Raw genomic sequence first — 22395 nt, 5'->3', positions numbered from 1 at the left:
TCATAGCTCCTTCCACCCCGGCGCTGCTGGTCCTTGGCGGTCCCTGGTCGCTGGATCTAGTGCGTTTGGGGTACGGGAGTGGCGGCAGTCCAGGAGAAATCCTTGGCCGGTGTGGCCCAGCCACGACGGTGACGACATCAACTGTTGCCGTGCCTCTCCCTGGAGGCTCCGTCGAGGTTCTATTCCCCTCTCCCCCTCTCGCCCCGGGTGAAAACCTCATCCTTTTGGATGGGGCGGCAGCGGCGCTCTACGCCGTCACCTTCCTGGAGGTGCCGCTAAGGTGGTTCGAGAGATGCGAGGGCGTTCTGATTTGGGGATTGGGGGATCGACGGTCGCGTGGTCCGATTTTATCGTTCTGCGCTTCCTTCCTCAGCACCTTCGATCTTGATAGCTTCATCCCTTCGTGTGTGGCTCTATGCGTGTGGGCGAGGATCTTCCAAGGCGAGCTCGTCTCAGCTGGGGGCGGGGCTGAGTATCTCTCAAGGTTGTTCATGGCTGCCATCTTATCTGGCTCTAGGGTGAGCTTCCCCATCTTCCGACGGTACGGCGTCCTTCGAGCCAGGACGAGGGGTAGGGGTCCTCTTCGGAGATGGTTTCGGGTAGTTTGTTGCAGCTCACCACTCCTGGTGCAGATGAGGGCATGCTCCCTGCCTATGATGGGTCTCATCTTGTTAGTGCTTCCGCTCCGCCTATGGTGCTCATTCTGCGGCCGGGGACATCATCGACATCAAGCGAAGCTTTGTTGTCCATTATGTTGTAGTGCTTGGTGTTGTTGACGTTTGTAAGCTGTCTAGTAGCACCACGTATCTGCCGTCTTTTTCTTTTTTCCTCTTGTAAGGTGCTGTCCGATGTAACTCCTGGCCGGTTGATGGCTCTGTTAATTCAAAGCCGGGCTCTCTCTCGAGCCTTCGTTCAAAAAAAAATTCCTGTTAAGAGGGATTCTTTCGGCAACAACGCGTTTTGTCCCTAGCGTGTACATGAAGGGGGTAATACTGCACTGTATTGTGTAGGACTAATTTATTAATGCCAGCCAAGACGCCATGAATAGCAATCTTGGAGCACGCATGAGCATAGTATTACTGGAACCAAATTCCGTGTGCCAAATCCCCTATGCGAAGAAAATGCACTTTCCGTTTTATGCTCCTTATAAAGTTAGTTACTCCCACAAGCTTAGTGAACAGGTCTCAAGTTCAAAGCCCATTTTTGCAATTTTCTCTACGAAATTTCCCTCACACAAGCTGACATGCGGGACCCACACCTGTATGGCAACATTTGTACGGTATTACAGAGAGTAGCGGGAGATGTAGTCAGGACCGTATTGAAGCGTATTCTTCTGTTTGAGGACAGTAGTGCAGCACTCCGCGAGTTCGAGGATCATATTGATACATGCCAGCGAGTACAAGGGTGTAATTATCTACGAGGAAAAAAAAAGCTTCAACTGACACAAAACCAAAACACGTGTTGGACATGGACTCGGAACCAACTCACGTGCCAGATCAATATGCACAACAAATTCAACCAGCAGCCAGTGTTACTATTTACACAACTCGATCGATTGCCACCTATCCTATACTACTCGCCTTCGTTTGATCGCAAGATGTGCGCCTTCTCCGAGCACCCTGCTAGCCCGCCAGATGGACGCGAGCGATGGCAACGGCAATGCCATCGGCTTCCCTTGCGCCGTGCTCCTCAACATTCTCCGCTACCTCCAATGCCGTCCCCTCGCCAAGTCCAGGCGCGTCTGCCGCACCGTAGTCGCCCACAAGCTCCTCCTCCTTTACTTCTTCCCCTAGGGGGGCCTTTCCCGACATCTTTACCGACAACAAACTACTCTCTCGGGTCTTTTTTACTCTGCATATAAATTTTGTTCGAAGTTAAAGTACCTCTACTTTGATCAAACTAATAGAAGAAAGTATCAACATTAACAATGTCAAATCAATATTTTTAGATTCATTACGAAATGTAGTGTCATGGAATATATATTTGGTATTTTAGAGGTTCATATTTTCTTAATATATATTGGTCAAACTTTGCAAAGTTTGACTTGACACAAATCTAATATGCGGAGTAAAAAAGACCTGGGGGAGTACAATCTATCTTCTTCTTCCTGGGCACCTCGGTCTCTCTTTCTTCTGGGCACCTCGGTCTTGAGCCTCTTGGCAAGAAGCAACTGGATCATCAAGTCATCTCCAACCTCCAGCATCGAGGACGCGACTGCGGAAGCAACTTTCTGAATTGATAGGCGCTTTGTATTTGCAACCTCCCCGATATAAGTCTTGTCTTCCAAGACAACCGTGGAAAGCCAAAGTGTCCTCTGGCTCTCTACAGCCACCTTGGAGGAGGACGACACATATACTGGGTCTGCAACCTTCTTCTTGCGTGCGTATTGTAGCAGAAGGCCAACCTTGCATATTGTATCCTGTACAGAAGAGTAAGAGTGACTTGATGTTATGTAGCGATGGGTGATTCTAGGAACATGCATGTACAATTTATTATGACAAAGGCGACAAAACCTTTCGATGAGGATATTATGTGTACACCCCAAACAACTTCAACCAAGACTAATAATGTTGTGGATTAGTCCTGCATGTTTAATAGTGGCAGCAAAGGAAAACACCTTGTTTACAGAATAATACATGCATCCAACACTTAAAACAAATCTAGGATGAAAACTGAAGGTTGTAGTTTGGATATGTAGTACAGATATGTCTATCAGAGTAAGGCGCTCTAGGATGTTCATGCGCAATGATGTGTGACGGTATTAGCTCATAATGCTTGAAGGGATGCATCTTCACTATTTGCAATACATAGATTAGGCACTAATATGGAAAATGAATTTTGCTATTAATCAAATAGGTTTGACAAGCAAATCTTATGCATACCATCAAATTCTTTGTTTGCAACTATTGAATTAGAATAAGGATCTGCATATGTTGGACATGCATAGAATATGCTTTTCAGCTCTAGAAGTCCGAACATAGATTTACACACATAAGATGATGATGCTTTGTTGCAATTAAAGCATGTGTGTCACTTGCCTTTAAATCACAAAAGAAGATCGTGATAATGCTTACCTTGTTAAGCAGCCCAAGTAAAGTCTCCAGCGTCTCATTTCCCATCAATGCTGTGTAGGCAACATCCGCAGCGTCCTCCTCCGCATCTTTGCGACGGCGGTGAAGCATTGCTGAAATGAACTTGCGGTCCTGCACGTGCACTGTGCATTCAAAGTACATATCATGTGGCCCGCCTTCCGTACGTATGTGGTATGTGGGAAATGTACCATAGGCTCTGAGTGTATAGCCTTGCAGCCAGTTTTTCTTTCTCACTGCATAAGAGAAGAAGATAATTAGTGACACACAATTAATCAACTCAGATAATAGAAAGACAATTAGTACAGCTTGTTTTTTGTGACTGCAAAACATCAGAAATTCCCAGTATTTCGGATTCCCCCCCCCCCCCCCCCCCCCCCGGCTGCAGCACAGCGATCATAAACATACATAACTATTTAATCAACTGGGACAATGTCTGAAAGAGTCAGATATCCTCAAAACAGATAAAGCAAGCTTCCAAACTTTTATGATAAAAAAATATGCATACCACGCAAATACAAATCTAACTACCAATTATTATTTTTCGAAACGGAAAATCTAACTACCAATTACGCCATTCACCACAGTAGCCATCCAACCTGAACCATTTCAACAACATTGGATAAAAAAAAGGGTGTGGTCCCATGAAGCCTGTGAAGATTACATGACAAGGAAATGAGCAGTACATGTATAAGTACAACTGCATGCAATGGAGCTTTACCATCTATATCCCCAAAGAATCTAAACAGAATATACCCCAAACCATGTGAAATGCTGAACAAATTACCATGAGAGCACCTAAGTCGGTTATTACAAATGTATGCACCCTCCGCCACTTGACGTTACAAATGCTATGGCCCTAGGTCAGACCCTAGCTAACACTTTTGTGCACCACATGTCCAGATAGAGCCTTGATCATTATGGACCGTCATCACCTTCCCAGATGCACATAACCCAGATTAACATGGACAACATACAAAGTATTGTAGAATTATACAAGTACCAACATCCCAATCGGAATTAGAAGCAAAATGGAACAACATTGGTTGATATCATGGAACTGGCAGGGAGTTACATGATGAGGCCGAGCATCACCTAAACTTTGCTAATGCTACAGTCATTTTATATATAAAGTGGGGTGAAAGCCTTTTTTGGTAATGCTACAGTCATTGAAAGTGAGCCCATGCATTGATCACATTAAAACATAGGCCATCGCATCTACAGCTCAATGAAATCAAAAGGAGCATGCTATACCCATCCTAAAGTCCTACAGAAGTACTCCCTCCGTCCCATAATATAAGAGCGTTTTTGACACCACACTAGTGTAAAAAATGCTCTTATATCACGGGACGGAGGGAGTAGATCAACCTGCACCAACTAGACACCCAGTGCCACAATAAACCAATAACCCCACAGAAGTAGAGCAATAAACCAATAACCCCACAGAAGTAGAGCAACCTGTACCAACTGGACATGCAATACCACAATAATAAACCCCAAATATCCCCATGATGATAAATACCAACTATGGGATATCTTTTGTGTCCTAATACCAGGCGAGCTTACTCTGTGAATGTTTCAGAATTGAATAACTAAGGTGAACAAAAATCTTGAGTTTGCTCGAAGTGGCTACAAGAGGAGGAACCTAGAAAATGTGCTCCCGTAATTTACAAATATAGGCATCACACACGATATCTTCTGTTCTAAAAATCAGATGAATTGTGATAAACTCAAAATCGAGTACCAGGTCAGCTAGCACCGGTGTAGAAGATAGGCCTTACAACACCTGCTACCGGTACAAAGGTGTGTGACCACAACTCCCAAATAATTGATTTAGTTGTATAAATAGTTATGAACTAGTTAATCGAGTCCAGCAGGAAAATTACCATGGCATGCTAGTTAATCCAGGATTAATGATTTGTAGGAGGTTAGTAAACTTCAAATTGGATGGCTTAAATATAATTAATTTGAAAGGGATGACTCAAATTTTTATTATAGCCGACTTTCGCTCCACTACTAAGCTAACAATTTTTCACACTAAAACATAACCACATGGCGAAACCAGCAATCATATTTGGAAATGGTGCATGTAATGTACCCATTAGCTGAACAAAAAAAGAAAAAAAAAAGGAGGAAATCACCTGTAGATTTGATGGAACTTTTAGTGAACATATAACCACCTACTCTTGTTTTAATATAAGATTCCAAATGCTGCATATACACCAAAAAGAAGTGAAAGATTGAATCAGCATAACAAACTAGAATAAAAATCAATCCACCAATTGTAGCATATGCTTGCTTTTGGACATCAAACTAAGCTCAACAAATAAACGGATGATCCTACAAGAATTAACAACCATACTATATAGGCAACACAATGAAAAAAATAGTTCATCTAGCAAATCCAAAGATCACATAATGATAGCAAATAAAAGCAAGAGGCAAATGAATATCCATACAAAAAATGGCAACCGATTTAGAACTTCAACATACTACGACAACTCGCCCAGCAAAAAAAACGTAATACGACAACACAATGGCTTAACCCGCTAACACAGAATGTGGCACTGAACTAGTGAAATTGATTAAAATTAAAACAGAAGATAAAATCAAACACTGCAAGTGCCTGTCCAAAGGTAAGACCGTGACAGGGAAATTTGCTGGTACAAGTAGATCCTAGCGTCTAGATCATAATTGCGAACAGATGTATGGCTACAAATAAACGTCTTGCAGGCCTCAAAGATGAACCAGAACATTTCCCCCACAAAAAAAAACCCAGAACATATGAAGTAGTCTAAACATATGATCTTGTACTAATACACTCTAGGAAATAGAGTACAAATGCTTAAAAATTAAACGAAGCTCAACAGATAAAACAGGTCATAAGTGTCAGGTGCCACAACACGCAAAACAATGAAACCTCAAGAATAACACCTTTTTTTCTAGCAGATAAAATGTAAACGGAAGACATCGAAGGTGGATTGTTCAAAGAACATGTGGCCAGTTTAGCAAAGATGCAAATGAATCAGTACTTCACAGAACGACACAATGGTACTAATTCAAAACTTTGACAAAGAACTTAAAAAACACAATAGGTTACTCCAGATGTTTATTGAACTCATGAGGTGGCAGTAAACAAGCCAAATAAATTAAAAATCGGACATAATCTAAAATTGCTAGTGCCTGCTAGGAACTCCAAAGATAAAAAGGTTATTATAACAGGAAATTATTGATCCGATATATCAGACACGATCAGTGCTTCAAATACAGATTAAATAGAATAGCACAATGACTAGGTTTAACTCTTGACAGTTCTGATAAAAAAACTTGACGGCACAAGGCTGACACCTGATGTTTATTGAGCTCTTGGCGTGGGACTAAACTAGTCAAAAACATGAGAATATACAATCTAAAACTGCCAGTGCCTGCTAAGAATTCTAAAGGTAAGACTATTTACACAGGAAAATTTGCCGGACCAAGTAGATCATGGTCAACACCAAGATCCAGATCATGTTAACTTCTATCTTAAAAGAAGAAAGGGGCATACCTTTCCCAAACTTCTGACCAAATGTTCTGATCCCATTCTATGAGCGAGATGCTTGTATTCTGGTGTGTCACCAAAATAGTCACGCTCTCTACGCCTGGCAGAAATCATGTCCATGTTGTTGTTAATGTCTTTCTGGGATCGGTTGACAACACCAACCCATGGAATGCGGAACCGGCAAGATCTTTCTTCCAGTATCTGCACAACTAATCTCAATGAGAGGATCTTGTTCGTACAAATATATGATGGCCAACAATCTGATTACGACACCATAGTAAGGAAAATAGCGTAACTACGCAAAAAATTCTCACTTACATCAACAACACTTGCTCGGTTCTCCATCAGATCAATTTTAGTGAGCACACGAAATGTTCTTTCACCTGAATCAACAAAAGGTGGTACGTACTCATCATCGGCATCACATTAATCAAATATTTTGTTACTCAACTTGCTGTCATGAATGAAATGATAATATGCTTCATATGCGCAATTTTTGCTTGAGCACCCCTAAAGCAAGCTCAATGACTGCAACATCAAAGTCATACCTTTTGGGTCAACTTCCCGTGAAATATTGACTGTTTCAGAATTTGAAAGATCCTGGTTGGCTGGAGAAATGGCGAGAATGATACAATTGGGCTGAAAAAAAAACTCCAAAATGCTGAACAAGTTACCATGAGAGCACCAAAGTGGATTATTACACATGTATGCACCCTCTGCCAATGAATTTTGAGCGGCAGCATATCCACACACCACACACTTGCTTTTACACAGTGCATGTCATAATAAATATTAATGTGCATCATCTAAGCAGGCTACAGCAAAATACCTTTTCGATGAATGCTCGAACCATGTTTTCAATTTCCTGAACTATACTGTCTGACTGGTCGTCTGATAAGCATAAGCCAATAGGAAATTAATGAATGAACAAACTGAACCTCAAAAGACACAAGTTCACATACCAACAACAATTTTTGTAAGCCCAGGAAGATCAATTAGAGTCAGATTCACAACTGCAAAAATAAAGTGAACAAGGTCAACAAGCAACATATTTTTAATTAAAAAATTGAGAACGTGAATGTTTTGATATTTGATAAAGCAGTACTACAACAGTACCGGATCTGAATATCTTACCATTTGGGGAAAATATGCTTAAACGGATGGGGACAGATGATATTCCATAGGGAGAGCCGGTTTCTCTGTCAGTATCATCAGCTATCTCCGTACTGACTTCAGCTGCAACAATTGCAAAATAATAAGCACAATACGAAGTTGAGCCATCATATTTCAATACTATGATGATATCAGCATCACATCGATAAAATAAAAAGGAAAGTAGAGCCATTACCAAAATCTTCGTACATTTTGTCGGGTTGATGCAAGAACTTTGCATATTCTGTTCCTTCTTCAGTTTTAAATAGATGCACGATCAAAGGGCGGCGGGTTGCAATGCCTGTACACAAATCAAATAAAAAGACAACGTGTCAATTGAAAATAGATGCAGATAACACCAAACCGTACGAGCTCAAGAAAATACCTGGACCCCTGGGTAGGAAATCCTTTCCAACAATAGCCTCAAGCACTGATGACTTGCCGGAACCCTATCAAATAATTAGAGGAGTTAGGTTGGAATCTCTACGGCTCACTGATGGTACTGGGAGGGGATATTTCTGTTAGAAATCAGTTGCACCGCCTCCCTAATTGCTAGCTAGACCTAGTCTTTGCTTATCCATGCAATGCATGCAGTACGTGTACCAGGCGCCTCCTTAGAATGCCTTAGATGAAGGATCCCAGGTACTCTTTTTGAACGTGTATTCCTCTCTATTATTTACTGCCCCAAGTGGAGGAATATGACTGATTCATTCTTAGTTCTGCTCATATTCTATCATAGTATCAGATTATCGATCCAACTCTCTGGCTTCCGCTATGTCCACAGAGACGCCGGCCGGGCGCGGCCAAGGCGCCGGTGGCCAGCTCTCCTCCTACTACTCCAAATCTCCCAGCGACCTCCTCTCTCTGCCGGTCGCCACTGCGCCTCTCCTATCCAATCTTCCACACTAGTCCCCAGCTTCTTCCCGAACCTGGCATATGGCCATCCCACCCACGTTGAAGGGCCCAACATCCACAACCATCTGCCTGTTGTGCTCGACATGAAGGGCACCAACTACTCCGTTTGGCGTGGTCTCATGGAGGAGACCGTGGATCAATATGACGTCGCTAACCATGTCTCCCCTGATTTCGACGATTACCGCGACGACCCGTCATGGAAGATCATCGACAAGGCCATGAAGAAATGGTTTTACGGCACCATGAGCACGGATCTTGTCGCCTTCGTCTAGGACCAGGGGGCCACTGCGTACCAGCTGTGATTGTCGCTCGAGGCGCTCTTCCTCAACAAAAAGAGCTCGCGACAATTCCACCTGAAGACAAAGAGCTTTACGCCGTCCGTCAAGGCGACTCCTCCGTCTCCGGTTTCAGTGCCCGCCTCAAGTCGGTTGGCGACAGGCTGCGCAACGTGGACAAGCCGGTGGACGACGACGAGATGGTAGTCCAGCTCCCTCACGGTATCAACTGCGATCGCCATGGGATGACTGCCAAGATCATTGGGAAGGCTGTCACGCCGTTCCCGTTTGATGTCGCCATAAGTATGTTTCTCTGGGACGAGATGACCCCCGAAGGTGATTTTGCTGCAGGCCACCACACCGCTCTCGCCGCTCATGGTCGCCTTCTGCTCCCGGCGCATCTCTGGTGGTCCTTCTGGTGGCCACAACAACTCGCAGTCCGGCGCTGGGTCGGGCAGCTGCAACCCCGGCACTCCCTCGCCCAACCAAGGCCACAACAAGCGCGGCGCTTCACCAAACAATGGTGGCTACCAGAGGGCCTCCTGTAGTCCATGGACAGGCTATGTGCACGCCTACCCCGCCGCCCTCCCTCCACTGCCTCGTCCGCTTGCCTAGACCGGGCTCTTCGAATCACACCCGCCCCAAGTCTTCACCACCGACTCGCCGTTTTAGTACTGGGGGCTGGCATACAGCCTCTATTCACTGACGTTCTTCCCCGGACCTCCGCCGCAGCAGCTGCACAAGCACGGGGGGCCGCAGCTGCCCGTTTACCGCCAGCGCCTCCACCGCATCCATAGAGCAGTACCTATCGGCGCCGCCTGCTCTAGACGCATCCGGCGTTGATCACGCTGGCTTGATGGCGGCCCTGCACAACCTCTCACTCTAAAACTCAAGCAGTGGCTAGATTGCCGACTCGGGCGCCTCCACCCACTTGGCCTTGGATCTAGGTATGCTCTCACAGGTAACCTTGACATCAAATTATCCTCCGGTACTCGTTGGTAATGGTCATAATATGTCTGTTAGTCACGTTGGTTCAGTGTCATTCCCAAATCCCAATCGTCCTCTCTATCTCCAAAACGTCCTAGTCACACCTCAAATCATCAAAAATCTGTTGTCGTCACTTTACTGCTGATAACAATGGTTTGATGGAATTTCATCCTTTTGGTTTGACTGTGAAGGATTACATCACCAAGGCAGCTCTGCTTCGATGCAACAGTGACGGGGAGCTCTATCCCATATTCCCCGCTACCCCACCAGAAGCTCCCTCCGTCGCCTTCGCTGCCACTGTCTCTCGGCTCACCGATCTGTGGCACCGCTGTCTTGGCCATCCGGTTCTCGCGACTTTTTCTAATAAAGGATTCCCTCAATGTAATAAAAACGTAGTTTGTGATAGCCTTTGCCGTGCATGTCAACTCAGCAAGCATGTTCGTTTACCCTTTTTCCCTTCAACTAGTTCCACCCCTAGTGCTTTTGAAATAATGCATTGTGATCTTTGGACTGCTCCCATTTCGAGTATTTCTGGCTATAAGTACTATCTTTTGATCATAGATAACCATACAAAATACCGCTGGACGTTTCCCCTTATGCTCAAAACCGATGTACCTTCGGTTGCACACCATGTCTAGCGGCAGCGGTGCTAGCGAGGTCGTGTGTTGTTCGTGCTCTACATGCGGCGGCACGTTTGGAGACTTAGACTCGCTACTCGGCAGGATAAAAGGGCCTATTAGGGCAGGCTAAGATGGTGGGCTGAGGGTGAGATAGCGCCACAGTGGGCCTGCGGGGCTAAATCGATTAAAATGATGTGTTCGGTTTTGGAGCCCAGAAACCGATACAGGTCGAATTAAATTCGGTTTGCTGTGCCAACCGAATTTCGATGCAGTCATTTATATAACCGAAAATTCGGTTAATTTTTTTCCGGTTTCGGTTCAGATTTCAGTTCCTCGGTTTTTATGCCCACCCCTACTCTATGCTAAATCACCCTCGTACGACCCCCTACGAGTGTTTGAGTGCCTGTGTTCTCCTAACACAGCCGCCACCACCCCCCAACAAGTTCGCTCCTCGATATCTTCCCTGCGTCTTCCTAGGCTATCCGAACGATCATAAAGGATATCACTGTCTCGACCCTCTCAGGAATCGGGTCCTCCTCTCCCGTTACGTAGTCTTTGACGAGTACATCTTTCCCTTCGCCCATGTTCCTCAGCCCGCGCCCATGCGTGACTTGGCCCACAACCCACTCCGGACTCTCCCCCGCCATGGCCCCTTACGGCTGTGCTCCACCTCCCCCTCCTTCTCCCACGGCTGCTTCAACTGCCAGGGCATCGGAATCCCCCGACCAGGCAGCCGCTTCTGCACCGCCTCCGTAATTGCTAGCTAGACCTAGTCTTTGCTTATCCATGCATGCAATGCATGCAGTACGTGTACAGGGCGCCTGGTGCATTATAAGGATGCAACGCATGCACTTTTAATCACCGGTACTCTTTTTGAACGTGTATTCCTCTCTCTCTTTCTCTCCCACTTGTAATGCTACTTATTTACTGCCCCAAGTGGAGGAATACGACTGTGATGCACTCTTAGTTCTGCTCGTATTCTATCAATTTCTACGGCTCCCTGGTGCCACTGCCCACTGCCAAACCGCGTCTGCACAAGAAAATCGCGTGGTTCTACGAGCACACACCTGGGCTCCCACGAAGGCGATGAAGGGCAGCTCGTCCCAGTCGGTCGGGAGGGCGCTCCCCACGCCGTTATCGGCGAGGGTGCAGGCCAGCTGCATCTTGTTGACGATGGAGTTCAGGTCCTCCATCGCCGCCGGCGCCATACCTGACCTGATCGTGTGGAGGAGGCGGCGCTGAGGGGTGAGATCGAGGGGGCGAGGGGGACGGGAGACTATCGGCTCAGGCCGTACAGGGTTTAAGTTAGGGTCCTGACTCCCGAGGGTTTAAGGATTTTTTTTTTAAGTTCCCGAGGGTTTAAGTTTGAGACAACGAGTTACCCGTGTGGACTGGCCCGAGGAGGTGTGGGGGCCCAAACTCTATGGCCCATAGGTTCGGCATGATTGGTTGGAAGCCGAAAGTTGAGAACCCCCTATTTGACACCCATGGGTTTCACTGTAGTGGTCCAAACTGTAGCATCCGGTTTACTATATCGGATCAGTTTTTGGTTAGTTTATTAATTTTGAACATTTTAAAGTACACATTGAATTTGTTTTTTCATCCGATGAACATTCTAATAATGTATGACGAACTTTTTTGTATTATACGATAAACTTTTTTAATATGTGATAAACTATTTTGAAAAAAAAGAATATATACGTTGAACATTTTTAATACACGTGGAATATTTTGTAACATACGTTGAATAATTTTTTAATACACATTGAACATTTGTGTAGTATAGGCTGAATAAATTTCAAAAACAAAGTAAACATTTGTATATTCATTGAACAATTTCTAATATACGATGAACATTTTAATAATTCATAATGAACATTTTGTAGTATATTGTGAATATTTTCTTAATATACGATGAACATTTTTGGAAGACGCAATGAATTTTGTATAATAGACAAAGAAAAGGGAAAATAAAAGAAATAGAAAAAGAAAAAAAAGGAAAAAACATCGAAGCAACCGTGGGCGGCCCAAACTGCGGCGTCGGGAGGCCGCGCTTCAGCGAAGCCACACCCGCTTGACGTTCACGGACCTCATATAGGAATCACCCCAAAAATTGGCTAGACAATATTTTGGCGTGCCAAAATATTGCAACTCCCAAGATTTGCCAATTTTTGGCAAATTTTGTGAGATGGTCAAAGTAAGTTGGTGGCTAACCAATTGGTAGCCAAATTTTTGTCTTGCCAAAATGTTGGTTAGCCAATTTTCAGTAAGCAACTAATCATGCTCTTAGCTTCTCCCTCAAAACATAGCCCAAGAAAAAGCATCTACAATTAGGCCCCTTATATTGGCCATATATGTCCGGTCACTAACTGGTCAACAATTCGCGACCAAGCCGCCCCCCTCAAATTGGTCATAGACATCCGAGCTAATCGGCACCCCTCGTATCCATCTCATATCTAGGGCAGATATGACGAGGCCCAGACGCGCGCAGGTGCGTCCATCAATCCCCCCGACCAATATGACCTACGCTTTTCCTCTTCTCTCATCTCCCTCGTCCGCGTTCACCCTCCCCTAGCTTCGCCGCCACCTTAGCTTCATCGCCGTCCAAACCCCACAATGCCGCTAGCACTGCCACAAAAATCCTCCCCACCATTCTCGCCGCCCTGGACATGGTCACGGCCCATACGTCGCAGTGGTATGTCCTTCTCTTCCCGTCATACACCTTGCCTTCTATGTGTTCGACAAAATGTCTGAGTAGTTTTTTGGATTCTGTTGTAGACAAAAAGATGGATTCGTCGGGTTCATCAGATGATGAGTATCAAGACAAAGAGCTTGATGAATTCATTCAAAAAGTGTTCATTGATTCCTCGTATTGGACGGCCAAGATGCTGAGTTGATGATGATGATCAACATCCAGGATGAAATGGAGGGGAGTGGAGCCCATTCTGAACTTCAAGGGCTCGATCAGAGGAAGGAGAATTCGAAACCGGGATAGGGTTGCTGACGCATGACTTTTAATTAATCATGTCCCGTTGCTAGAGGCTCTAAGCCTCACAAATCTCGCCCTTAGTTACAACAGGATGGTTGAGTTAAGTGAGTTTCTTAGCGGTACCTCTATACGAAATCTGAAGTTGGGATTTAATTATGAAAAGGCACGTCAAGATTGTTGCTTTGCGAGCTGTGGCTTCACTTCTTCTCTGCCCATCTCACCATATGCTTATTCGTTGCAAATTTGGGTGTAGCCAGAATGTCTGATGCAATGCATGGCATCTGTCTTCTGCCAACTAAGATTTGTTAATCTAGCTAATCTTCCTAAAGGGTATGATCTCACTTGGACAATGTTTATTCTTGAAGCTACACCCTTACTGAAGGAGCTATACATGACGGTACGTGCTTACCTAAAGATCTCTTTTTCCCCACACAGGCTTAAGACTTAAGGTTTTGCAAGATTTTCTCACCAGATACAAAAGATGTCTGTTGTATTGATAACTCACTTTTTATCTCTTTCCTAATTTCTGGCATGCAGGTATGGGAATGGGATCATGCGTGTTTAACAAAAAGGGATGAGGAGAAGAGGAAAGAAGAATCATATAGTGAACAAGGGTGTAGAGTGGGACTTGGCCGCAGCAGAATTCCAACACCACAGTTTGGTCACACCCTCCAGCATTGGCTTCAATGTTTTAAATAGCGGGCTATATCAAATAGCGGCGGCCCTTCAAATCAGCTATAGTCTACTATTTCACAAGTTTAGCGGGCTATATGGCACGTAGCGGCACCTGCTCAAACCGCCATAGCTGGCTATAGCCGGCTTTTAAAACTTTGATTGGCTTTGAATCTAAAGACTACTTTGTGAGTTATTATGTCGGCCGCATTATGGTGGGGCGGTCAATCTAGCAAACATGTTTCTTTGTTTGCGGGGTAAAGGGAGATTTCTATTACTCAAGGAGGAAAATCAGCCAGAACCAAGTTTACAATGTCACGCATACCCGAACCCAACCATACTGCAATATGGGGGGTACTCCTACCGTAAGTAGCAAGAGCATGGCTAACTTTATTTGCGAACGACTAATAGAAGTAATAGAGATCTCCCTAGTTTCGGCACCCTTCATCCTCTTGATCTCCTCAACGAGCACGCGGTACCTCGAACAATTCCTTATCGGAGGGTTCAGCATGTTCACAGATTCCACACTATCCATCTTGATGAGAATGGGCCAATTAGTACGGTGCAGGGCCAGTTCGAGCCCCTCCCTACACGCCGTGCCAACTTGGCTTCCAGACCATTATTGCATGTGCGATTTCCCTGCAGGCACTGAAAATGAGGCATCGATCCTTTGTTTGACGCAAGACCATGCCCCCTCCAGCTGCTCCTGTTGCCAGTACGTAGTTAGCAGACGTGTTCCTATATAGTAGGTTGGAGTGCGGCAACCGCAAGCACTAGTAGAAAAAGGGCCATTTGTCCCGGTTCATAAGGCCCATCTGTCCCGGTTGGGGAACCAGGACTAAAGGGTCGTTACTAATGCCCTAGACCTTTAGTCCCGGTTCTTATACTAACCGGGACAGATGGGCCTCCACGTGGCCGCTCCGGCGAGCCCAGGCATGAGGGCCTTTGGTCCCGGTTGGTAGCACCAACCGGGACCAATAAGCTTCCACGCGTCAGCATTTCAGGGGCTGTTTGTTTTGAAAGGAGGTGGTTTAGGGGTTTTGGGGGTTAATTTAGGTTGGTATAGGTAGCTAATAGAGAGATGTGTCTTCTCTTATCTTCGTTCTACTGCTATTGCTATGCCTAAACATGACTTAGACTGAAGTGAGGCAACATGTGGTGCATGTCGAAAGTAATACTAATCCTAACTTGATCAAGTTTGGATTGTACTACTTTCGACATGCACCACATGCATGTTGCCTTCACTTCAATCCAATCCATGTTCATTTCACCCGCTGATATATAATAACTCTTCAGGCTCGCATCATGCATCATCATATATAATAACAAGTCTACTAATCATCATCATACAACTTCTACTTGTTATTAATAACAAGTCATACGATCATCATCCTCATAGTCATCGAACCAACCCTACTTAATTGTTCTTAGCACATGATCATCAGTATTAGGTAGGACCTAAATACCCTATTTAAGGTAAAATAGCATAAAACAATATAGACCCTGACTCTCCATTATGGAGAATGGAGATCATCCTGTCTCCAATTCTTGCACTTCGCTTCCTTTTGCTTCCAAGAACCTCCTTACGACTGTCCATACATTTTTTCCATCCTTTGATTTGCATGTCTCCATTCCTTTTAGAAATCTGGTATGGACAGTTGAGATTCGTAGGATGACCTGGCTGTATGTTCAAAACATTAAGGCTACCTTTCTGATACATCAAATGAGGCACACAATTCTCTGGGATTATCTGTTGAAAAACATAGTAATAACTTTATAGTTAGCAATGATGTACTAGTTTTAAAAGTATGCAAAAGATGCACGGATGTCATAATAGTAAAAAATCTTACCAGGGTATCTCCATGGTAGTTACCGTAGTTCAACACTTGCACTAGTGGCACGTATTGACCATAATGTTGAGGAGTTTGATTGTAGATATTGTAATTCTCAATGTCAGTACAAAATCCGACCAAATGATTTTTCTCCTTGTAAGTTAATTCGGAGCCATCGGTGTAGTGGGTTTTGTCTACCATCTCCCGCACATTCTTTGAAGAATGAAAATAAGCTGTCAATGGAAATAAGTTGTCAACTATTTTGAAATAAACAATATAAATTAGCTAATAACTATGTTTGAGAAACTAAACTCACATAGCGGTAGAATTGGAGGCGTATCAACAAGGACCCAAATGTCCATATTGTCTTGCTCGATTTCAGGATCACCAAGATCCATGGTGACAAGCATACCCTCATCAAAACCATACATCTTGCAAAGTGCTTTCCATTTTTTGCAACCAATGAGTTACGCTCTCAGAATTGTATAGCTCTACTTCAATATCCACATCATGATGAGCCCTTAGCTGAATTTTCTTTGTTTCAAAACTTTCATGGGTCTTTAAAACCCATCCTCTCCAAGATATAGTGCCTTGCATGGCATGGTATAAGCTACTCGAATTGTAAAAGATGAAAATTACGCATTGAAATAGTTGTAGTCATGATTAATTACGAAAAAAAACACTTGTCGTCATTGCGTACCATTTCAACATCGAAGGTCTCCTCGAGCTTAATGCTGAAGCGCCGATCATCGTCCAGGTGAGGCATGTCGCACAGACCTCGATCGTCGTGGCACCAGCTGCACTCCCCCGGGAGACTTTCGTCGTCTGATGACGACATTTACTACGTTCATAATTCAAAGATTAAACTTGTACAATTAAATATATGTACTACAAAAACTAAATTAGATCATTATTATTCATCACGGCTTGACTATCGGTTTGTCGAGTCTTTTCTTGAAAACTCTCAGCTCACGTGGTGTATATATCTGACTCTCGGTGATGGTCGCTCCTCACTTTGTCCCCGAGTGCATTACACCAAAATGTCTAGCACACGGGAATGAAGGAGAAGCGACCCCCACGACAACAGTCGGGATTCTTCGTCCTCTCATATATATATGGTGGAACTCTCCCTCACTGATTCCTCTCTGACATTTATGACCGTCGGTGATGGTCGTTACTCCTTCTTCCCCTAGTGCATAACAAAGGTCTAGCACCCGGCGAAGAAGGAGAAACGACCCCCACGACAACAGTCGGGCTTCTTCATCCTCTCATATATGGTGGAGACTCGAGGGACTTAAAGTTAACCCAAAATATCGTTTAATTATCTTTCTAGAAAAGGATTTGGCTGGTCTCACCTCGAGGTCGGAGGGGGTCGGTGACGGGGACGACGGCGGAGATGATGGAGGGGGGCTCCTAGATTTCTGCGAAAACAAAAACCCTATAAGCTATCAACTAATCATATGCATACGCCTTGCATAGTGCTCTCCAATTTTAGCATTCAAAGTAGGAGTAGTTTTCCAATTTGAGCATTCAATAAGCAAAATCAAATCGCAAAATAAAGTAGTATTAAAATTAGGATGCATTCAATTATAAGCAAAACTACATCATCTCTTGCGTCCGCACATCGTCGAATATTATCACTAATACACCTCGAATACTATCATACATATAACATCGCTAGTACAGCTAGAACCGTAGCGCCGGACGGGTATCGGCACGGGCGGTGGACACCCAAAGAGAAGGAACCATCACATGATCGCTCCAGTCAGATCCCTGAAGAACCTGCCAGGTATTGTCGAACCTGCCCTCCAACGCAACCATGTAGCGACGGACGTGCTCGTCCTCCTCGCTGACACGGTGACGTACCACCTCCGCGGTGTCTGGAAGCCTCGGCACCATCACTGGCCCACGCGGCCGCCACCAAACAAGGATCGGGTCAACGACGGGCTGGCTCCTCACCAACCTACGCCCCCCGGAAGGTAGCACATCACAAAACCATCCCGGCGGAGCCCAGTCCCGGACATGGCCCCTCTGATCAAGCCGGCCTCCTCCGCCAAGTCGACGACGAGGATGCGAGATAGGCATCGTCGACGTCGATGAGGGAATAATTGCTTTAACTAAAAAAATAAACTAATTCTATTAATTTTCTTGCTAAAAATAAACTACTTCTATAGTAAAATAAACTAGTTTTATTAAATCAAATAGTTCAACTACTAAGCACTTACTATAAATAGAATAAAGTAGTACTTACTAAAAATAAACTACTTCTATATATAGTAAAATAAAGTAGTTTTATTAAATCAACTAGTTCAACTACTAATTAATTAAGCACTTTCTAAGTAGTACTTACTAAAAGTTATCTGGGAGTGGGGGGTATATCGACAATGACATACCCGATAAAAAAATAAGAAGAGGAAGAAGAAGAGAAAAAAGAGGAGAAAAAGAAAGGAATAGAGGAGGAGATCGAAGAAAAAAAAGAAAAAAAGAGGAGAAGAAGAAGGAATAGAGGAGAAGAAGAAGAAATAGAAATTCTCCTCTTTTTTTCTTCTTTTTCACCTTCTTATTTATTTCTCCTCTTCTTCCTCTCCTCTTCTTCTTCTTCTTCTTCTTCTTCTTCTTCTTCTTCTTCTCCTTCTTCCTCTTCCTATTTTCCATTTTCTCTCATTTTTCTTCTAAATATGAACATATACATAAATGACTTTGATCATACACAATTTTCCTATACATACACAATATGAACATATACATAAATTGACAAAGAAAATTCTATGAACAAAAAAATCATAAAAAATTTATAAAAAAAAATACAACAGAAAAAATCATAAAAATTCTATGAACAAAATTACAATAGAAAAAATCATAAAAATTATATGAAAATTGACATATTCTTTGCATATGAACATACAAACATTTGCATATTCAACAATAATATCACCAAAAAAATCTAAACTACACATCTAAATTAATACAACTAAATTACAACAACTAAATTAACTACACATCTAAACTACACATCCAAATTAATACAACTAAATTAAAACATCTATATATAGGGGGGCGGCGGCGCGGCGGCGGCGGCCATTACAGGGAGGAGGAGGAGGGGATCGGCGAGCAGCGCTCATAGGGTGCACGGCGACGGCGACGAGGAGGCAGGTCCGGTGGCGTCGGGGCAGGGGTGGCGCGGGGCGGCGACGGCGTCGGTCTGGGGCGGGACGGCGTCGAGGTGGCGCGTCGGAGGCAGGGGCGACGACGAGATAGGGGGCAGCCTCGCAGCTTCGCGGCGGGGGAATGAGGACACTAGTAGAAAAAGGGCCTGCAGTCCCGGTTCATAAGGGCCTTTAGTCCCGGTTCTTGAACCGGGACTAAAGGGTCGGTACTAATGCCCTGACTCTTTAGTCCCGGTTCAAACCAGAACCGGGACTAAAGGCCCTCCACGTGGCCGCTGCCTGGAGGTCCACCTTTAGTCCCGGTTGGTAACACCAACCGGTACTAAAGGTAATTTTCTGAAAAAAAATTTGAAATTTTTTTGAAACTTTTTTATTTTCAAATTTCTGATTTATTTTAACCTCTAATCTCTAATCACCCCTCTCATCACTGCTCAATTTAATCTCTAATCACCCCTCATCATTCCAAATCATCTAACTTCCCGGACGGTCACCCATCCTCCCACTCCCCCAGCCTGAGCATGCTTAATTTCCAGGTTCTATTCTCCCTCGTTTCCAAGTCTACACTCGTTGTTTTCCTGACAATAGTAAGATGTTAATCCTATTAACCCTCAGGATTTTAGCTTGAGCATGAAGTCACACATTTCACTGTTTGAGTTTGAAACTATTGTTCTAAAAAACAATAATTATTTAGTAACACTAATATTTCTTGAATAAGTAGTTTGACCATTGTTTGACCACAGTTTGACCATAGTTTGACCAGATTTGACCAAAATTCAAAAAAATGAAATAATTATTTAATAACACTAATATTCTTGAATAATTATTTAGTAACACTAATACTTCTTGAATAAGTAGTTTGACCATAGTTTGACCAGATTTAATGAAAATTTAAAAAAAACTGAAATTTGAGCATAACTTTTTTTCCTTTTGGAATTTGAGGATTCTACAAATTTGCAAACAGGTCGTAGGCGGTCTCCATCGGATGTAACTTTTCAAGTAGATGATTTTTCATATAAAAAACTTTTTAATCCGAGTTCGTATGCAAAAGTTATGCCCATTTTACAAATTCCAGAGAGATTTTGTAAATAAAGTCGAAATTCATATTTGTAAATTTTCCCAACAACTAGACCACATATCACATGGGAAACTTATTTTTTTGACATTTCCATCATTTTCTTTTGTTTTTTCTAAAACTGAAAAGGCGGTCCATGGGGGGGGAGAGTTTGAAAATTGGATCTTTAGTACCGGTTCGTGCCATGAACCGGTACTAATGCCTCAAAGGCCATTAGTCCCGGTTGGTGGCACCAACTGGTACTAAAGGTTAGACCTTTAGTCCCAGTTGGTGCCACCAACCGGGACTAATGGGCATTGCACCCTTTAGTCCCGGTTCGTGGCATGAACCGGGACTAAAGGGCCCAGGTTAACCGAGACTAATGCCTTAGCCGCACGAACCAGGACTAATGCACCCATTGGTCCCGGTTCTGGACTGAACCGGGACTAATGGGGTTACCCGGCCTGGACCAAAGCCCCCCTTTTCTACTAGTGGGAACTGAATGAAAAATTTACAAGTCCTGCTTATATAGACGAGGCATTGGTCCCGGTTTGTGGCGAATGCTCCCTTTAGTCCCAGTTGGTGCCACCAGCCGGGACCAAAGGTCAGTTTTCGGCAGCACAAAAGGCGGGAAGCGGCTGCCTTTGGTCCCGGTTCGTGGCACCAACCGGTACCAAAGGGGGGCATTCATACCGGTTGGTGCCACGAACCGGTTCCAATGTCTCCCTTTAGTCCCGGTTGGTGGCACCAACTGGGACCAAAGGCCTCGTTCTGCCCGTGCCCAAATGTTTAGTCCCACCTCGCTAGCTGAGAGGGGCGCGCAGTGGTTTATAAGCCCCACTGTCGCACCCCTCTCGAGCTCCTGTCCATTGCAGGCTTTCGGGCCTAATTGTCACTGGTATGCCCGATGGGCCTATTGGGCCTTCTGCGGGCCTGAATCCTGGCCCATGGATGGGTTTCTAGTCATATTCAGGCCGTGGAGGCCCAATAGGTGTCATATTTTTATTTTTCCCTGTTTTTTGTTTTCTTTTTTCTTTATTTATTTTGTTTTGTTTCTACTTACAACAAAAAACTTATTTTATTTTATTTTGCTATTAAAGTTCTAACAAAAAAAGTTCTTTATGAAAATTCTTTTTGCTTTTAATGATTTTGAACAGAAAATACTTTGATATTTTTAGTTGCATCAATTTTATATGTAACTTTAGTTTCAATAATACTAGAGGTTGCTTATAATGTTTTGAACAGAAAATACTTTGATAATTTTAGTTTCATAAATTTTATTTATGTTATTAAAGTTTATTTTATTTTATTTTATTTTGTTTCTACTTATATATTTTATTAAAGTTTATATTGTTTTGTTTCTAATTACTTATTTAATTTATTTTATGATAATTCTTTTTGCTATTAAAGTTTGTAACAAAAAAGTTCTTTATGAAAATTCTATATAATTTTAGTTGCATAAATTCTATATAATTTTAGTTTCAATAATACTAGAGGTTTATAAAATGCAACATTCAAAGCATTTCAACAACACATTCAAAGCATTTCAACAAAACGGACAATCTTTTTCGAGATATCAGGGGTAAATACGGAAACTCGTCTGTTACAACATGCATTTCAAATGAACTAGGAAAATGTTGAAAGTTGACATGGTATCATCATAATAGTTATGGACAGAAAGTCTTCACTTTTTCTTCGATTGTGTGCTTTGCTTATTGCGCCGTAACCATGGATAATCTTCATCGTTTATCAGGATGCTTGGGTCAGCCTTGACTTTGAACGGGGGAATTTCATGAAACTTTTCATAATCTTCGGACATGTCTGTCTTGCCCTCCACTCCCACAATGTCCCTTTTTCCTGAAAGAATTATGTGGCGCTTTGGCTCATCGTATGATGTATTCGCTTCCTTATCTTTTTTTTCTCGGTTTAGTAGACATGTCCTTCACATAGATAACCTGTGCCATATCATTGGCTAGGACGAACGGTTCGCCAGTGTACCCAAGGTTGTTCAAATCCACTGTTGTCATTCCGTACTGTGGGTCTACCTGTACCCCGCCTCCTGACAGATTGACCCATTTGCACTTAAACAAAGGGACCATAAAATC

General features: G+C 43.6%; 1 protein-coding gene and 1 pseudogene across 1 annotated transcript; one reads left to right on the top strand and one right to left on the bottom strand.

Moving 5' to 3' along the window:
• Positions 1–1622: 1622 nt before the first annotated feature.
• On the bottom strand, positions 1623–11772 carry LOC147966899 (phragmoplastin DRP1A-like). The gene is made up of 13 exons (XM_087527406.1): positions 11647–11772; positions 8168–8231; positions 7979–8083; positions 7765–7866; positions 7593–7643; positions 7460–7521; positions 7179–7269; positions 6949–7013; positions 6637–6831; positions 5231–5300; positions 3075–3325; positions 2091–2419; positions 1623–1851 (listed from the first exon to the last, which is right to left on the bottom strand). Exons 1-13 carry the CDS (start codon positions 11770–11772, stop codon positions 1623–1625), a joined length of 1740 nt encoding a protein of 579 aa, XP_087383532.1.
• LOC147966900 (uncharacterized) lies at positions 8894–9587 on the top strand (annotated as a pseudogene).
• Positions 11773–22395: the final 10623 nt, after the last annotated feature.

Source organism: Triticum urartu, chromosome 6A, assembly GCF_056163025.1.
Source record: "Triticum urartu cultivar PI428250 chromosome 6A, HENAU_Tu73, whole genome shotgun sequence".
Classification (NCBI taxonomy): domain Eukaryota; kingdom Viridiplantae; phylum Streptophyta; class Magnoliopsida; order Poales; family Poaceae; genus Triticum; species Triticum urartu.
This window is presented reverse-complemented; position numbering and strand designations above follow the sequence as displayed.